Below are 18744 nucleotides of genomic sequence, written 5' to 3' on the forward strand. Positions count from 1 at the left end.
TTTGTATTTTCTAGTAGTCAGTACTCTATTGAATGTAAATTCACATGTAACTTTTGACATTTTCACTGTGTAAAATAAAGTATGATCATATCTCTCAAACTCAGTATGTTTACACACATGTATATTACATTTAGTATAAATAAAAAATGAAGGATTCCAGTGACTGCATTTGCAACAGAACGTCTTCCAATTTTTCAAGGTTCATTTCCAATGATGATTATTCTATATGGCCATGATGGAAGAATTTCAATTTCTTATTTTTTTATAGTGGTATTTTTTAAAGAATGAACAAGAAAGCACCTCTGATGTAAACTGAAATACCAACTGTGAATAATCTCATTCTAAATAGTCAAACTGTTCCTTTCTAATATAATGCAATCTGGAACTTGCTCTGTATCCCTTGAATCAGCAGATTTATTTAGGCCACTAGTTTAAGCAAGAGTATACTGGTTGGGACAAAAATGTGCTATATTTGGCTTATTTTTGCTATATTTGGCAATATTTCAGCAACTCATATTAGATAGATGGTCTGTATAAAACAATTGTCATACTGCCACAAGTAAATTTTGCACAGTGCTTATTACTAGAGGTGCTAGTACTTGCTATGAATTTCAGAGAGGTGCACTGAGTAATGGTATAGAACTACAACCAGCAACCCATATGTACAACGTAATTTTTATTTAGTGGGAGACCATGGGATTAAAGCTGATATTGGAGAGATGGCTGAAAAGCAATTTCTGTTCATGGACTACAACAGTTTCCTTTGTTAAACATCGTGAAGTTAAACCTAACTTCACGATGGCTTCATATTGCAATAACGAGCGTTACATTTTTATTGTGGATCTTCTGCCGCTTGCTCCATTTCTATCAGCTATCTAAAGGTTTTTCTTGTTGCAGCCTGTTCCTGAGTCGTAATAACAAAATGAATGTGACCAGAACATTTGTCAGAAGAATGTACAGAAATACATGTGTCTGATGATCAAGACATTTCCACCATGGCAAATGCATGAACTACAATAGACCTTTGCAAAGAAAACATCTTCAGCCAATATTGGTCCAGGTGGCTTCAGCAGGCTTCAGTCAAGGTGATACATGTAGTGAATAGGCCAAGGTTAGCTACCGTACCAGTCCAAGAATAACAAAGAAAAGGAGCACATCACAAGGAAGAAGAGGATCCACACACGAAATCCAGCATTATTCTTGATTGCCTGTAGAAAAAGCATTCACATTATTGTTTCCCTAAGCTGGCTTGGATTGCAATATCTAGTTCAAGAACAGGGAAGATCTTTTTATAGTTTTGGTCCCAAATACTTTATGTAGAAATGGCTAAAGTTAGGTCTTTGGGTCCAGCCACACACATGAATCACATGATTTGAGCAGAACACACTAAGGCTGGGGGGGAGAAAGGTTGAACTGCACCACTGCACTTGGGAATCCCCACATTTAGCTGAATCGTTGACCCAGAAATTTGGGGGTAATGATAGAGAACACCAACACACATTTGGCCAGTTGGCATGACACAAACGCTCGTTGTGGGTTATTTATTTAAAATATTTATATCCTGCCCTTTATCACTAAGATAAAAGACAGCGTACAGATAAAAACATACAGTATAAAACAATAAATATACACAGTTAAAAACAAACCATAATTTAATTAGAGTTACTGCACTTTACGGAAGGGGGCCTTCCTCAGAGGGAGGTGGGGTGGTGGCAGTGGTCCTGGAGCGGGCCTGTACCATTGTTGTTTTGGTGTGATGGAGGCACCAAAGACTGGTTCAACTTTTAACAGAATTTGTTGCTATCGCAATATGATGACACCGCAGGGACTCTCCAGGGCCACCTCACTCACAATGCTTTGCTCTGAGGAAGCACTCTGGGGACCTACATAGGAGTGCTGCCAGCCTTCTGCCCTAGAGCAGCAAAAGCTATTTAAATTTAAACAGTATTTGCTGCAGCAATAAAAGTGGCAATGGCATTCCACAGCTGGCTGGCAGGCTGGCCAGACAGCCTGCTAGCTATGAAGCACCATTGCCACTTTTACCACTGCAGCAAATGTTTAATGCAGCATCAGAGAGCTGTGGACAAGTGGCTGATGGTGGGATGTGGTCTGCCGCCCTTCCCGGGGTCATCCTTGCCTGCTCCCGGGATATCCTGTGTGTCATTTACACGATCCGGGATAAACCTTTGCTAATAAGGCCTAAAAGGCAGCATTGTCATTACTTGTCCAGGGCTGAGATTTGATTTTTCCCTTTTAGATTGGCTTCACAAGAAGTGGACCATAGCTATCTTTTACTAGGAAATAAAGTCTGTGATCTGTGTGTCTCAGTAGATCAAGACTGGGTGTACATTTGCGCAGAAGATACAACCAACAATGATGTCAATGTACTTTCAACATAAGAACATAAGAAGAGCCCTGATGCTGGATCAGACCAAGGTCCATCTAGTCCAGCACTCTGTTCACACAGGAGCCAGCCAGCTGCCCTCAGGAAACCTGCAAGCAGAACACGAGTGCAACAGCACCATCATGTCCATGTTCCCCAGCAACTTGTATACATGATACTGAAGGTTGTACTTAGCCATCATGTCTAGTAGCCATTATAATGAAAACCTAGGTTTATGCCTACAACTCCCAGCATGCCTTGGGCGGAAGGCCAGACTTACCAGCCTTTGGCGGCCATTGTGATTTCTCAGGTCCGTCTCGAACATCAACCCAGTTCCACATAAAAGGAAACAACCCACATAAATGGGCTGCATCCATTTGTGGTGCCTCCTCCCACCTGCCATGTGTGGTTTTAAACTCATAACTGGATACAACAGTGTGTCTTTGAGAGGCTGAACTCTGGACATGCTCAAAGGCCCCCCGTCCTGATATCGCTGTTTTCTCAGAAACTGGGGGAAGTGCACACGCAGGCTTCATCCTCAAGAGGGAGGGAGGGGGGAAATTCTGGGCACATGCCCAGAAATAGGCTCAATGAAGGGGGGCAAGTAGGTGGGCTGGCCCTGACCCTTCAGTACAGGCTCCTGGTGGAGCACTTGGTGGGCAAGAAGTGCAGGCCGAAGCAGTCCTGGCAGGACTTGGCTGGAGTTGGGCGCGTTCACTGACAGCTGCTTACCTCCCCTCCTTCGCAATACTCCTCCTCAATCCCCTATCGAAGAGCAGCATCGGCAATGAGAGGAGGGAAGCGCCTCTCAGAGGACGTGGGCACCCGTGTAGTACCGGCATGTAGTACCGGCATGTGCTGTTTGCTGTTAATAACTCTATCTGGGTCAAATAGCAGTTCTGGGGAAATTTGAACCAGGAAAACAGCATGGATGGGTGGGTGCTACAGCCCTGATCACAATTGGGTCCCCACAGCTGCTTTTTGTAAAGAAAGAGAGATGGTCAATCTTAAGCATGCTGTTTAAGCACAATTCAAGTCACATGCCGTTTGGATCTTAATCAGTGGCTGTATCATTCTATGTGACTTCACACAGGGGGTTGGACTCGATGGTCTTATAGGCCCCTTCCAACTCTACTCTTCTATGATTCTATGATTCCTTATATATGCACTTACTGTCGTGCAGATGGTTAATTTATACACGAGTTCATTTAACTAAAAAAATAAAAATAAGAAAGTGCCATGGTGTGTCTTCGGAGCACAAGTATTTTAGATAAAAGGCCCAAGTCACCAGTGGCCTTGACCACTGGTGACTCTCATTGGCTCTCTGCTGAAACCTGTTAAATGTAGATATTATATAGTAAATTATGCCAATAAAGTATTCTGTGTTCTGGCTGCCTTCCTTTTTTTCACAATAATAACTTCAGAGCACATTCATACAACAGTTCCTTGCGTCCACTGAGATCCGCTTCCCTACTATGTGTTATTTAGATATCTGGGCAATGCCGGGTATATTTTGAAAACATATTTTTAGGTTTGCATCTTTTTTCACTAGTAGAAAGGGTGTGTCCTGATTGTTTTTGAAGTTTAGACAGCTGCTCCAGCCAAGGAAAGATGGAAAGCATAGGCATTTCAGGGAAAACAAAAAATGTGGTTTATCACAAAGCTCTAATTTAAAATACAGTTCTTATTAACACAATTTCCCATTTATTCTAACAAAACAATTTGCTAACTCAGCCGAACTAAAAACAGCAACAATGTAAAGATGAATAAGTTGCAGAGAAATTTATTATTTATCAAATAAATGTTATTAACATTATTCATGAACCCAAGCAACGCTTCCCATAAAGCGGAGATGCTCCAGGCGTTTGATCATTTTAGTTGCCGTTTTCTGCACTTTTAAAGAACTACAATATCTGATATATTTTTTTAGGTGTGGTGACCAAAACTGCACACAATATTCTAAATGTGGTCACACCATAGATTTGTATAAAGGTAGTTTTATTCTCAATTCCTTTCCTAATAATGCCTAACATGGAGTTTGCCTTCTTTACAACTGCTGCACACTGGGCTGACATTTCAATCAAGCTGTCCACCACAACCCCAAGATCTCTTTTTTGGTTGGCTACATTATCAGCAGGCTGCTAAGGTGGGGCCTGTCATACTTTGGTCAAGAAGTATTCGATACAAAGCAAGACATTCATTAGGGAGATTACCTCTCTTATGTCTTCATTGCCTTCCTTGATGTTCTCCGTTGCACCCACAACTATCTGGTGGATGTTGTCAATATCAGCTTCCTGTTAAATAAATTAACATACTTTTTAAATTTTTAAAAAAATATTTATAATATTTATATACCATTCTGTATCTAAAATAGATTCTGGAGTGCTGCACGTAGGAATAAAACAGTAAAAAGAAAGTAGATTAAAAACAGCAAATTTAAATTTTCAATATAAAACAAAGGACCAATAAAAACAGTGTCTGGTCAGTTGAGGAAGGCTTCCTGGAAGAGAGTTGTTTTCAGGAGGTGCTGGAAGCAGTGAAAAACAGTACATTGTTAAATTACAGAAACAAAATGAATGGTTTTTTAAAAAAATAAAACATGAAAGAAATAAGTCTTCTCTCAGTTTAAGTGACTGGCCAGAATTAGGCATTAAGAGAGACATATAGTTTGTAGTGGAAATGTGAAAAACCGTTGTATACCAAGGAGCTAGTGGTGCATCACATTTGTTCTCTTCCACAATCCAACGTACCTGAAAGCCTAGCTTACATCTGTGCCTGGATTCTTTATCCAGGCTTAGTGGGCCTTCTGTGTTACGCCTCTTCAATCGTACACATTATCCCAGATTCTAGCTTCAGCTGTCTGCCTGGGAAACAGGGCCCCCAAGGTTGGGCGTAGTTTGCTACCGCCATCTGGCTCGTCTGCCTATCAATGGTTGAAGCTAGTTCTTTGTCCCATGGGGGGTAAGGAAGAGTCCACTAGGTGTATACAGATCTCTGAGGGAGGCCTCAGAAGCAGGACCATAGGCTGCCTCTGAAGCCACACCATAGCCAGAGAGTTCCTACGAGCTAGCCCATTATGGAGTCACATTCGCTGCTGATCTTTTCTGATGTTATCATGATAAGATCCAGGGGATCCCAGTAGATGAAAGGACTGTGCTTTGAAGATACCGTCTTCTTTTTTCTTTTTTTATTAGCCTATTTTGCTACTGGCAAAACAACAGGACAAGCCTAGCTGCCACCATAAACAGCGGCCCACCTCGTTTTCTTCCTCAGTAACATCTGGACATGGCATCATTGTGTGATGATTTTCTCCACCTCTGCAATTGGCAGGCAACAAAGGGACGCAGGGGTGTGGAAACGGATAATGCAGCACTTCAACACCTGTGGAATGTCCCCCCAGGTATCGCTAGGGAGGGGAGAGGGTAAGGTAAGGTGGAGTGGTTGCTTTTGGAGGCAGGAATACCTATGCCCTCACCCATGGCCTTTGGGTTTTTCACAAACATTCAAGTCCATCATATGAAGTCACTTGAAGTACATGGCAAGATTCCAGCTGTAAAGTCCAACAGCCTGTAAAATGACTGGTCAACTTCAGACGGTTCTGGGCCAATTTCTCATCCCTCCACAACAGAAATCCTGTCAAAATTCAGCAGTAATTCAACGGTGGTAAAAAGGCTGCATTTTCCCTTTAAAACAATGTGCACGGACAGCATACACCTTGTTTTAATTGCCAATCATGCTCCTAGAAGCTCCAGAGGGAGTGTGAATTTGCATTAGAACAAGGTGTGCGGTCCCCATGAGGCTTATTTTAAAGTAAATATGTGGTCCTTTTGCTACCACCACCACGCCGCCGCTGAAATTTGGCAGCAGTTTGGCAGCGTTAGCTTGGGAGGCCTCAAAAAAGGCTGCATCCCATAGCCTACCCTTGATCTAAAGGATGCTTCAAAGATGCCTCACCACAAGGATGTGGCATTCAAGTCTCCTAATAACAATGGAAAACCACATGGTATTAAGCTTTGAGTGAGCACCCTTTTAATTTAAACTTTAGGGTCAAAGTATATATTACATTAATTGCACAGAGTGTAGCTGAGGCATTTCTAAAACTCTAGAGAAGTGCATGTGCCCCCAGTTCAGATCTGGACCACTGTGCACAGGGAGGGGAGGATGCTTAAAAAAAAAGGGGAAGCATCCATTTGAACCCCTTTGAACATAAGTGGAGGGGATTTCAGGAAGCAAATGGTGGTGGTGGTGGAAACAAGATAAGCCTCATATACACACTTATGCGTAACTTGCAGTTTGACCCATGGTCAGCAACTTTCAAATTGAATGGAGTGGGGCGAAAGAAGGCAAAATTTGCCCCCATTTACAACATCCAGCACGTGTGTGTCTGAATGTTTTGTGGGAGCTTTACTGTTAGCAGTGGCCGTACAGCAGGCTTTTTCTCCCTTCCAGTTTTGTCTTGTTTTGCTGCCACTGCCATTGCCTGGCCTGGCCACCATTTTGATTTAACCCACAATGTCCCAGGCACAGGGTTATACCTCGGCAACACAGAGGAAGAAAAGTCTGGGCAGTTTTTACTCCCTCCCTCCCTCCCCCTCTTCCAATGCCCTGGAACTAGGCTATGCCCAGGGCCCGCTTTGCCTGCAGTCTAGTCCAAGTCCCCAGGCAAATCATCATGTTTTATCCCATCTAAATCTTACTTGTCTGCTTCTTTTTCCTCAATTACCGAGATACATTTTGCCTTTGCTCAAGAGGGCACTATGACATAATGGAAAAGGCAAGAGTAGAAGGGCCAAATTGTGGTTTTTACCTGTTGTAAGACTTTTTCTGTAAATATCTCTTGAAGTCTAGATATTTCAACCACCTTTCCTTCAATTTGTCTAAAAAAGCAACAAAAAGTCACACTAAATAAGTACAAGCATTCTTCATTTGTATAGACTGAAGTACATACAATATGATACATTCCTGACAGACTGAAGAATTGCATTGTTGTCATTAGCAATGAACTAGCAAACAGAGAAGTGCTGCAAATAGGAAAATGTCCATAAGCACATAAAATTCTGAGATTATTTCTATATAAAGCAAGTGGAACAGGCCGTAAACTATGGAACCTGGAGCAGCCACATATGAAGGACCAGCAAGTAAGAAGAAATTGTACCTCACTTCATCAAACAGGCTGTTCATTTCACCGACAAGGCGTTGGTTTTCCTGCTCAAACTGGGCGGGGGAGGGGCGGGGGGAAGGAGAAAGATAACAACATGAGGTTTAAAGATCTGAAGAGATTTACAGGAAGTTGTTAAAACAAAAAGGAGGATTCTCAAAGTGTTCTTAACAATAGTGCAAGCAGGAGTCCTTTATTTTAATCTCATAATATTTATCACATTTTTATGCCACCTTCAAAGAGCTCAGGTTTTTCATGAGCTTAATGATCGAAGTCTGATACTCTAGCAGCAACCCTTGGTTCTTTATATAAGATCATCTGTGCATGCTTTGCTATGTAAGACTCAAAAACATTTTTCCTTTTCTTTTCCCAGTGACAAGACAAAGCAACAATGAGTTCTTTTTGGGCTAGTGCTGTTTAGTTGAGTTACTCTGAAAGTGCATAATTCTAAAACTCTATGTCCAATGCAAAATAGAACATGACTCCTTCTGATGCAACAGAATTGTGTTGGAACTGCAAAAGTAAGTGATGCACAATATTCCCCCCACCCCTAAACTTGGTGTGTAGCTTAAAATTAATTTCTGTTGATTTGCCTGTATATGACACCTATTGGAATCTAATCCACTTTAGGACAAAAACTCTGCCATCAATGGCCAGTTTATCCTGCTGTTCTCTACTCTGACTGGCAGTGGTTCTCCAAGGTCTTACCCAACCCTGTTGCCCTTATATTTCTATTTTAACAGCAGATCCCAAAGATTGGAAATGGGAGAGTCTGCACAGCAAAGCATATGGTCTACAACCAAACCACAGGCCTTCCCTACATAAATAACAGGGCAATGGGAAGGTGCTTCTGCATCAAACTGCATTGATGGCAATGTTGGCCAGGTCATCAATAGATGAGAACCCTCATCTGCATCTGATTCTATTCTGATGGGCTCTTGTGTGCGTGGTACCCGATCCTGCATCAGGAAGGTCTGCATGTATTTAACTAGCAGGCCTGCTCAAGCAGCAAACTATTGTGCTTCTGGATCTGCATATGGCAAAGGGATGCTCATGCAGAAACCTGTCACTGCAAACACATATTCCGCTGGGTCAGGGAAACAGCATGATGGTAGAAAAACCACCTGCCAAATTCTTGATCCTCCTAGTTTTATTAAAGGTATGAATAAAGGTTTTCTAAAAGATGACCTTTACACATTTTTTTAAAAAAATCCAAAAATATGCAGGGTTTATTTTGGTATGACATGAAAAGGCCTCAAAAGGTTTCTCCCCTTAATTTATCTTTCTATCAGTAGACCCCTTATAAATATTCTTATGTTGCACTATATTCAAAAGAGGCCTCAGGTAGTTACACACATGTGTGTAAGACACAACCCCCACATCCCCCCTCACACCATTGTGAAAGACAACTTTAATACTATCCTATTTGATACACAAATAATTATATTATTCATTCTATCAATGCTCATTACTCCCCCCCTCAAAATGCATAATATATTAAGAAATGGACTGTGCCTAAGAATAATGTAGCTCACAAAAGGCAAAATTAGAATCAGAACATCCTACTTGTATAGGTTCCTTTATATTTCTCTATGGTAAAACAGCTTTTTCTGTTTGTGAATTGAAATAACAATTCACAAGAGAGATATAACTTCTTGAAGAGTAGCACGATTGCTGGAACATACTTGCCCGCTAATATCATGGCTCCACAACAATCTACTTTTTAAAATTATGATTAAAAATGCTAAGCAGTTACTGACAGTAAGAATTTGGAAAGCAAATGGAAAAGCCATGGACAAAATACATTTGTTACCAAGCCACTTAGCAGAAAAGCACAGGACCCTGCGCATGCATTGTGCTTATTCTATATTCAATAGCTGCGGATAGGATTAGCCAGGTAAAACATCAAGTAACAGGTAAGAAATAAAATTTACCATTTGGATTTCTTCAGGTGAAAGCTCATCTTCTCCTTTGCCATCACCCCAAAGTCCAAAATTAGCATGTTCATCTATCACATTCTTATCTGTAAAGGTAAAGAAAAAATAAATTAGCCTTCACAGCAAGCCCAAACTTGCCAGAACCATTTAATACCCATTCTTAGTTAAGCAAGAACTTGTTCATAGCTCTGTTTCCCTAAAATTAAGGGACTTAAAATTAATGTCTCCTGCCACACTTCCCCCTTTTGATGGAAACCTAGAAATATTATCTGAGGGTAGATACCTGCATCTACAGGCTTTCAATTAGATGAGTAAGCATTAGTCACTTAGGCCAAAAGATGCCCTTTCTGTGCTGCAAATAAGCAACTAACATGAATATCAACTCAGGGTTCTGTTGGGGAACTTCAATGAGGAACATTATTTGCATAAGTGAGAAGTTTGTGCAAACGCAGCACGTGTGGCTCTCAGGATCACCGGGAACAGCATAATAGGTTGGTTTAAAACTGTGTAAACATTAATCTTTTAAATGAAGGATCGGTTTAATGATGTAGCTTTCACACCCACCCTACTCTACTCCCTTCCCTATTCTGCAAGCAGCTTCCTGACAAAAGGGCTCAAGCCAAAGGCATGCTTATAGAATCATAGAATCATAGAATAGTAGAGTTGGAAGGGGCCTAAAAGGCCATCGAGTCCAACCCCCTGCTCAATGCAGGAATCCACCCTACAGCATACCTGACAGATGGTTGTCCAGCTGCCTCTTGAAGGCCTCTAGTGTGGGAGAGCCCTCAACCTCCCTAGGTAACTGGTTCCATTGTCGTACTGCTCTAACAGTCAGGAAGTTTTTCCTGATGTCCAGCCGGAATCTGACTTCCTGTAACTTCACCCCGTTATTCTATGTCCTGCACTCTGGGATGATCGAGAAGAGATCCTGGCCCTCCTCTGTGTGACAACCTTTTAAGTATTTGAAGAGTCTACCCACTAGTCTGTGCATTAGCTCCTATTTGGAGGTAGGAACACATATATTCCTATGTATCTTAAGGAAGTGCATATATGTTTGTAGGAAAGATTTTAAGATAAACTCAACTTTAAAGCTTCTGAAACCAGTGGCAACACTGGCAAAAAGTAACACCAGTTAAGGCCCAAATTCATTTCACTGTGCCACCTGCTGGGATATCTTGCTTAAATTTCAAAGCATCTACTGATCTACTTCATTTTATTCTATATTTTAATCTTGCTATTAATTCTGAAAGTTATTTCTTCAAGATACTTGGGTAACAGTTTTACTGATTCACTGAGCACTTGTTTATGTCCTTGCCAGTGAGTGTTTTCAATGAGACTGGCAACGTTGCTGTATAAATCAGATGCTGGCCTCTCTCGGGAGACTGTTCAGAGTGCTTCTGTTTAAAAACAATTCTGGATGAGGGATTATAAAGATGCTCCCCTGTGTATCTAGGCATAACGGCTGATATTACTGTTCACTTCCTTATTCAAACAAAGGCTGAACTCTAGGACCTGTAGAAAAGGCACGCTATGGCACTCCACTCAAGCTAGATTCCTTCTTTCCAGGGTAAACTTTTGGGGGAGAAAACCTGTTCTACAAATTTACAGAAGCCATCTATATACATGGGGTCAGCAATGATGGAGAAACCCACAATGGATTCAAATGAGCCTGGATTTCCAGGCTTCTGCACCAGTTTTGTCTGAGTCACACAGATTCTGTGGATGTACGGATCCTTTCTTTCTTTCTTTCTTTCTTTCTTTCTTTCTTTCTTTCTCTCTCTCTCTCTCTCTCTCTTTGGAGGAATTTGCCATGTGTGCATTAGCACAAATGCACATTGGCAAACGGAACTAAATTCTCGTATATCCGGGGGGTGGGGGCATCAGACTCCATCAATGAGCACACAGTGGAACAAAATGCCTGACAATCCGCCAAACACAGACACAGGCCGTTGCTAGACGAGGTGTTAGCCTGGTGTGAGGCCCGGTCTCCCTCCTGTGCATCCAGGTGACACACAGGGGATCCCAGGGTCAGGCCGGGCTAAGTCCTCGCTTGAACAGGGATAAGCGGATCCGCTTATGGCCTGGCTTTTCCGCAGCCCCGGCCTGAGGCCGGGGCTGCGGAAGGTCTAGCAGGGTCTGTGGCTTTTTCCGGCTGCTCTCTTACTTGCGAGTAGCCGGGAGAAGCCACGGACTGGGCACAGCACTCCATAGGAGCGCTGTGCCCATCGGGCTGGGGGGGGGGGAAATCACGGACAGGGGTGCGGAGGGGGCATCAGACATGACGAGCGGGCAGGGGGCGGGCATGGCGAGCGGGGACGGGCATGACGAACGGGCAGGGGGTGAGCATGGCGAGTGGGGACGGGCATGATGGACGGGGACAGGCATGACGAGCGGGCATGGCAAGCAGGGATGGGCATGGCGGATGGAGGGGAAGAAGGACGGGGAGAGGCCTTGTGGATGGGGACAGGGCCTGGTGGACGGGGGGAGGACAGGCGAGCGAGTGGGCAGGAGGGAGCATCAGGCATTGTGGGGGGGGGAGCAGGGGACCCTTTATTTTTTTTTTTTAAAAAAAACTACCTTTTTCAGCGGTGCGCTCCTGTGCACATGGCCCTTTAAGTGAAAAAAAATGCCGGATGCGACGGGGCTTTCCCTTGCCCCGTCACGTGTTACGTCTTGAAAAGGGTGACAGCGCACGCTAGCTGTAGCGTGCCGTCGCCCCTACTTCCCACCGGATTATGTGGTAGGTCTGGCAAGGCCCACAATGAATTTAACAAAATCCTTACATGGGGCTGACCTGAAAGCCAAAGAAGTATTAATAAGGTGAAGAGGGACTAGATAAATGTATGTGTGGCCCGTGGGGGGTGGGGGGTGGGGAGCAGACATCCTACCTGAAGCATGGGTGAGAGCTCCGGCTATTGGGCGGTATAGAAATGTAATAAATAAATAAATAAATGGGTGGGGTGGGGTGGCAGGAAGGGAAGGGGAAAACAGGTGGCTGAGCCAGCATTCAATTTGTCAGCAGGTACGTTTGTCAATGTCAGTTGTGAAGGCAGATCTCTTTTTATTATGTGGGCTTTCATCCCAATTTATTTTAGCTTGTGATGTTGGTTCAGTTTACATTTCATTAAAAACAACACCACCAAAAGTTTATGACAAGATAATCCAAATTCTGTGCTATGAATAGCTGAATTCTGGAACCTGTATAAAGCATGCAAATTAAGAACATTTTCATAGACTAGTCAGCTTATAAAACTAATAATAAACAGTAAGTGTCCCCTTTATTATCCCATAGGAACCAATTACTTTTAACTACTGCCAGTACTAATGACATGTGACATGTACATCCACTGCTCTCATTGCTAGGCAAATACAACCAGGACAAATATAGAATGAGAAAGAGGAAGGGAGGGAGGGAGAGACCATACAAGTAGTTGCCCTTAGTTCCAACACAGCTTCCGCTGTTAAAGCAGGCTTTCTCCTACATGGAAGACAGAGGAAATGAAGTTCAGAAAATAATGGATGTACTATTTTTCGTAGAAACCAGACCATCACCTAAGTTCTGTTCCAAAGAAAGGAAGTAATTCTGTTTTCAATTATTTGGAGGACTAAAATTGTTTTTTTGTAACTAATCTACCTCCAAGCATGGGTCCGTATGTTGCAGAAGCTCCAAAGGAGAGACAAGGCATCACTGTGTATGTAGGGCTTTCTCCCCCACCCAGCCCACGAGAGGTAGGGTTGGGGTTGGACAAGCCCATGTCACCCTGTCTCCATGTTGCAGAAGAGGGCAACTACAATGATCAAGGGGCTGGAATTCCCCTATGAGGAATAGTTAATTAGCTAGGATTGTTTACCTTGGAAAAAAGGCGAATAAGGGGAGACATGTGAAAAAAGTGGATAGGGAGACATTTTTCTTCCTCTCTCAAAATAGTAGAACCCGGAGTCATTCCATGAAGCTGAGTGGTGGGAGATTCAGGAAAGATCAAAGGAAGGACTTCTTCACACAGCGCATAGTTAAACTATGGGATTTGCTGCCACAAGAGGGGCACCGGGTTGGATGGCTTTAAAAGGGAGTTAGACAAATTCCTGGAGGAGAAGGCTACTAGTCAATGGCTACTTCCAGTATCAGATTCAGTATGCTTATGTACTCCGATTGCTGGGGAACATGGGCAGAAGGGTGCTGTTGCACTCATGTCCTGCTTGTGGGTTCCTCTTGACAGCTAGCTGGCCATTGTGTGAACAGAATGTGGGACTAGATGGACCTTTGGTCTGATCCAGCATGGTTCCTCTTATGCTCATGTGCACTACTTTGACATATTCTTATAGGAATTAATGACTATCATCACTGAGATGGGAGAAAGTAAAGAGATGGTCCTCCGGCACCTTGCTGAACCTGCCCACTGCATCTGATTTCTCAGGGGGATGTGATTTTGCCCCTCCCCTAAAAGCTAATCACTCCAGTTTGCACTCTCTGTTTGAGGAGAAAGTTTGGCTGGGGGAGGAGTTAATAAAGTAGGAATGAAAAAAAGTGGCAGTCTCTGAGGAGGGCAGAGAATGAGCTAAGAGAGAGAGAAATCCATAAAGGAAGTTAGTAGACCATAAGCAGGTCATATCTCAGCAGGGTGGACTGATGTGAATCAAGGTGATTTAAATCATGATTTCAATAAGCAAGAGCAAAAAGCAGTTTGAAGTCAACTTTCCAATTCGTACTTTGAATATTTCTTAAACAATGGTGTGTATGGTCAGATTTATTCTGAATTTTCAGCCACCTGCACGTAAAGCTACTGTCCCAACTACTTCACCTCCAGCAGCTCTTCAGAACAACCACGATCTACTTTGAGTCTATGGAGTGGGAGGGTACTAGGAGTATCTATGTGTCAATTCTTTCTTCTAAAAATTAACCAGGGCATTGACAGGAAGGCTTGCCACATGGGCTGAAAATTCCACGCAAGCATCCTGAAAATCTTTTGGATCCACCAACCTTGAGGATAAAACATTTTAATCTTTGCATATGTCAAAATTCCACTTTTATAGAATACATTGCAGTAGTGATGAAACCAACTGAAATTATGTTTCCTAAACGAACGAATGAATGAATGAATAGGAAGTTATCAATTTGGAACACATACACCCAAAAACTTAAAAAGTGGAGGATGGTACAAGAATGAAATATCACCTCTGTTGCCTTCATAAATGAGTTTTTCCTCAGATTCTTCAGAGGTTGTCTGGCCAGCTCTTTCAAGAGGAGACGTTGCTTTGGATTTATTGCTCTGCTCAGGCTCAAGTCTGAATCTAAAAGAACAAAAAAGTCAGTCAAGTGCAAACATACTGGTGATCACTTGTAGCTATACCTCACTTTTATCCATAATCCTGGTAGGTTGTATGGAACTATCTGGCTCTACCTCATCTCTCTCCTCCCACAGAGGATTTTTTTTGCCCACTAGAGATGTTACATCACAAGGCAACTGACAAGACCAAGGAGGAGGTATCTATATTGTCTTAGTTGCTTTTATGCATCCAGAGCTGCATAACCTATATTCTGTTTTAGGGTTATGCGAAGGTTGTTTAACCCTCACATAATCCCTGCCACCCAAGTTCACATGACATGAGAAGTCACAGTGTGCATCTGCTGTGGCTCACATATTAAAAAATGGTGAACAGTGCACACCTCAGCATAACATGGTGCCTTGCCATGACATGCGAAGTGGCCCATAAGGTAGCAACACCTAAAGACAGGCTCAGCTAACGTGTGTGTGTGTGTGTGTGTGTGTATGAATTCAGTGACAATTAGCTTGCACACAGATTCAATTTTTGTGAACCGCCCAGAGAGCTTTGGCTATTGGGTGGTATAAAATGCAATAATAAATAAATAAATAAATAAATAATTTCTATTAGAATTTCAAACAAGATCCAATTCTTTGATTTAAAAGGAATATTACTTACAATCTTTTCTTATCAACTACTCGTTTGACACGAATTGCTCTTTGTTCTGAATACAGCTTACAAACTCCTGTTAAATATATAGAAAGCCATGGAAACAAGAGGGGGAAAAAACAGAATACATGATCACAAAAATGTCCTGCTGGATTGGATTTAATCCAGAATTCTGACTCCATCACCCACGCACACCTCGAAAGTTCATAAGATGGATATGATGTCAGTGATAACCAGAGGTTATACTTCCAAGCATAAAAATACCTTTTTTCACTTCTGAGCATGATGTGATATTTTGAAATCTCTTTGCTATGTGGTTACTATTCATTTAACTGTCATTCAGCAGGAAAGTGGTTTTTTTGTCCCTCTGCACATTTTACACTTATGTTGAAGTATTATTTATTCTGTTGGGTATTTACCCAGGGCTCATTTCGCTGTGCTTAATGTTTCAAAATCCTATGTAAGTTGATATCATTTGCAAACTTGGCTTCTGCACTGTTCACTCTTCACTCTTGACTCTAAATTATATATAAATATATTAAAACAGTGCTGGTGCCAATACAGATCCTTGTAAGACCCAATTATTTACTTCTTATCATTATGGAAGTCTACATTTATTCTTGCTTTCTAATTCTTAACTAGTTACCAGTACATTTAGGAAACCATATAGAAGTATGAACTAGAAATCTTTTGCCTCAGACAAAAGTCAGTAGAGACTCTTCCAGGGGAAATTACCCCAAACTCTGCCTCCTCGCAGGCTGAATGTGCAAACTTCCACGGGCAGGATTAGGTTAGTAGACTAGAGGTTCCACATCCTCGACTTAAAGAAATAAGTGGAACTGTAATTTCACTGGATGCTCAATGAGTAGTATAAGAATTAGAGTCTAAGAGTTTCATACAACACAATCAAATGAATACTCCAGGTAATAATAGAAGCAAAGTGCTTAGTAGCCTAATACAGGCAAAGAAAGGACATACTGACAATTAAACTATGGAGAAACAAATGTCTGTGCATTATTAGCTGTATGTCAACCTCAAACCTTAATTAATATAGAGAAGGCAGGCTAAATATTATCAAGAATTTGGTATTAATATTATTTTTTAATACTGGAGTAAAACAGAAACAGTGTGGCTGCTGATGTAGAGGGCTTTTCTCCCTCTACAAATGTCTACCAAGTGCAATGTTTCAACAATATTGTAAAGCTTTTCATGGTCTCAGTATTCCCAGAGAGCTAACTTGAGGATACAGAATATGCTGATGAATTGTTTAAAACTGAATGATACTCAGCTCCTGCTTGTTTTCCTTCTAAAGTCAGTTTAAAAGCTGCTCTATAATTTTTCCGCTTTAAGTCCCAGAAGACTTGTGTTCATTGATGCTCAAGGTGCCTTAAAATCCTTACATTAAGGTCCTCCGATTCTGATATCGAGTTGATCCAGCAATGGAACAAAGAAGAACAGAAATAATTCTGGCAATACAATATAAACAGAAATACCAACATTTCAAGAAAAGACAATACTTTTTAAATAGTCTCCAACAAAATCCAAGACAGCTTCTCTATGCTGCTTCACTTGTGGGGAATGGATGTCCTTGTGGGCTAAAATGAAAAGATACCAAACTTTATTTATTTATTTATTGCATTTCTATACCGCCCAATAGCCGAAGCTCTCTGGGCGGTTTACAAAATTAAGACAATTCAAGTATAAAACAACAGTATAAAAACATAATATAAAATACAATATAAAAGCACAACCAAGATAAAAACAGCAGCAATGCAAAAATACAAATTTATACTTCTCAGATAACTCTTTAAACTTATGGCTCAACTTGCATATTATTTAAATCCATTTACCTTCTGTTCTCAGTTGCTGAATTGCCTCAGCACATGTTCTCATAAATATCTGGGCATCTTGGTCAATCTGGTCTCGTTCAGAGTCTGTCATTCGCACATATTCAGACATGACATGGCTGGGAAGAATAGTCAGCATATTATTCAATTCTATATATTTTTAAAAGAAAAGCTTTATGTAGTAAATCTCAGTATTAAAAGTTTTAGGATTTTTTTGACCTACCTCAGCACCACTTCAAATATCATTTCCCACTCAAAACCAAAGATGTTTTTCCAGGCTCTGTCATTCATGAGATCTTTTATTTATTTCCAAATGCTCCCCTTTTGTCTAGCTTATAAATTTACCACACCAACCCAAATAAAAGTGCAAAATAGCAGTCCAAAAATATTTAATTATAACTTGCTCTTTAGCATTACTAAATGTGTTACTTTTCATTTACCATATGGGAGAAGAGGACAGGATTTTTTTACATTGGGAAATGATTATACCATATTTGTGCAATGACCACCTTATTGACCTAATAGGCTACAAGCTCAGCTTTTCCCTAGGATAATTTCACTGGATGTTTTTGAACTACAACTCCCATTATCTGTGAACATTGGCACTGCTAGTTGGGGACGATGGAAATAACATCTGCAGGAGCCTACGTTGGGAAAGGCTGATCTAGGCTATGAGCACAGGCCAAAGGCCAAAAGTGAAGACAGGGTTTGACAAAAGTGTAGAAATTATGTAGGACGGCTTCCCCCAACCTAATGCCATTTGGACTACAAATCCCAGCATTCCTGGATGTTGGCCATGCTGGCTGGGGCTGACGAGAGTTGAAGTCCAAATCAGATTGGGGAAGGCTGACATGGGGTAAGAGAGACCTGACAGGCATTATGCAGAACAGAAGTGAAGTTTAGGGGAAGCTTTGTAGAAGGATTCAAAGAGGGCTTTAAGAGAGACTGCGTTTGGTGGTGGTGGTGGTTGAGTAGTAAGAAGAGAACAAATCCTTCGTTTTTGTAACCACGCCTTACTCCAAATACCACAAGGCATCTGAAACTGGCTACCTCATTTTATCTTTACACAACCCAACAAAGCATTTTATGCAGAAAGACGGTGGCATGCCTAAGGCCACCCAGTGAGCTTCACCCAGGGATTTCAACGCAAGCCTCCCAAGCCTAAACCGATACTTGCATTTCTGTTCCTTAACCATTTTTGCCATTCTATTTTCAAACCTATCTGTGACCATGAGGACTTGAAACAGTTTTCTTTTTAAACAATAAAGCAGGACAATCGCAAATACAATTCCAATAAGCTATTTTGCTAAATTTTTCTAAAAGTTCTTCAGGTCCTATTGTCTACCTCTCATTCCTGATTTCAACATAAGCACTGAAGGAATAATATTTCGCATCGATGTCTTTCATTTTCTTTCGTCAGCTGTAACCTACACAACTCACTCTACTCACAAAATCAACACCATTAATTTTTAGCAGATGAATACTGCC

The 18744-nt window shown here is 41.6% G+C and overlaps 1 protein-coding gene across 1 annotated transcript in view; it reads right to left on the reverse strand.

Annotated features, from left to right (window-relative positions):
* Positions 1–18744, reverse strand: part of STX18 (syntaxin 18) — a 61401-nt gene continuing 42657 nt past the window's right edge. Inside the window, exons 3-11 of the mRNA XM_063135674.1 lie at positions 17260–17375; positions 16927–17004; positions 15419–15485; positions 14652–14767; positions 9476–9564; positions 7539–7597; positions 7191–7260; positions 4597–4677; positions 1–1208 (exon numbers count right to left, since the gene is read on the reverse strand). Coding sequence (XP_062991744.1) covers positions 1113–1208; positions 4597–4677; positions 7191–7260; positions 7539–7597; positions 9476–9564; positions 14652–14767; positions 15419–15485; positions 16927–17004; positions 17260–17375 — 772 coding nt within the window. The 3' untranslated portion in view covers positions 1–1112. The remainder of the gene's footprint in view (positions 1209–4596; positions 4678–7190; positions 7261–7538; positions 7598–9475; positions 9565–14651; positions 14768–15418; positions 15486–16926; positions 17005–17259; positions 17376–18744) is intronic.

Source organism: Elgaria multicarinata, chromosome 10 (genome assembly GCF_023053635.1).
Source record: "Elgaria multicarinata webbii isolate HBS135686 ecotype San Diego chromosome 10, rElgMul1.1.pri, whole genome shotgun sequence".
In the NCBI taxonomy this organism is placed as follows: Eukaryota; Metazoa; Chordata; class Lepidosauria; order Squamata; family Anguidae; genus Elgaria; species Elgaria multicarinata.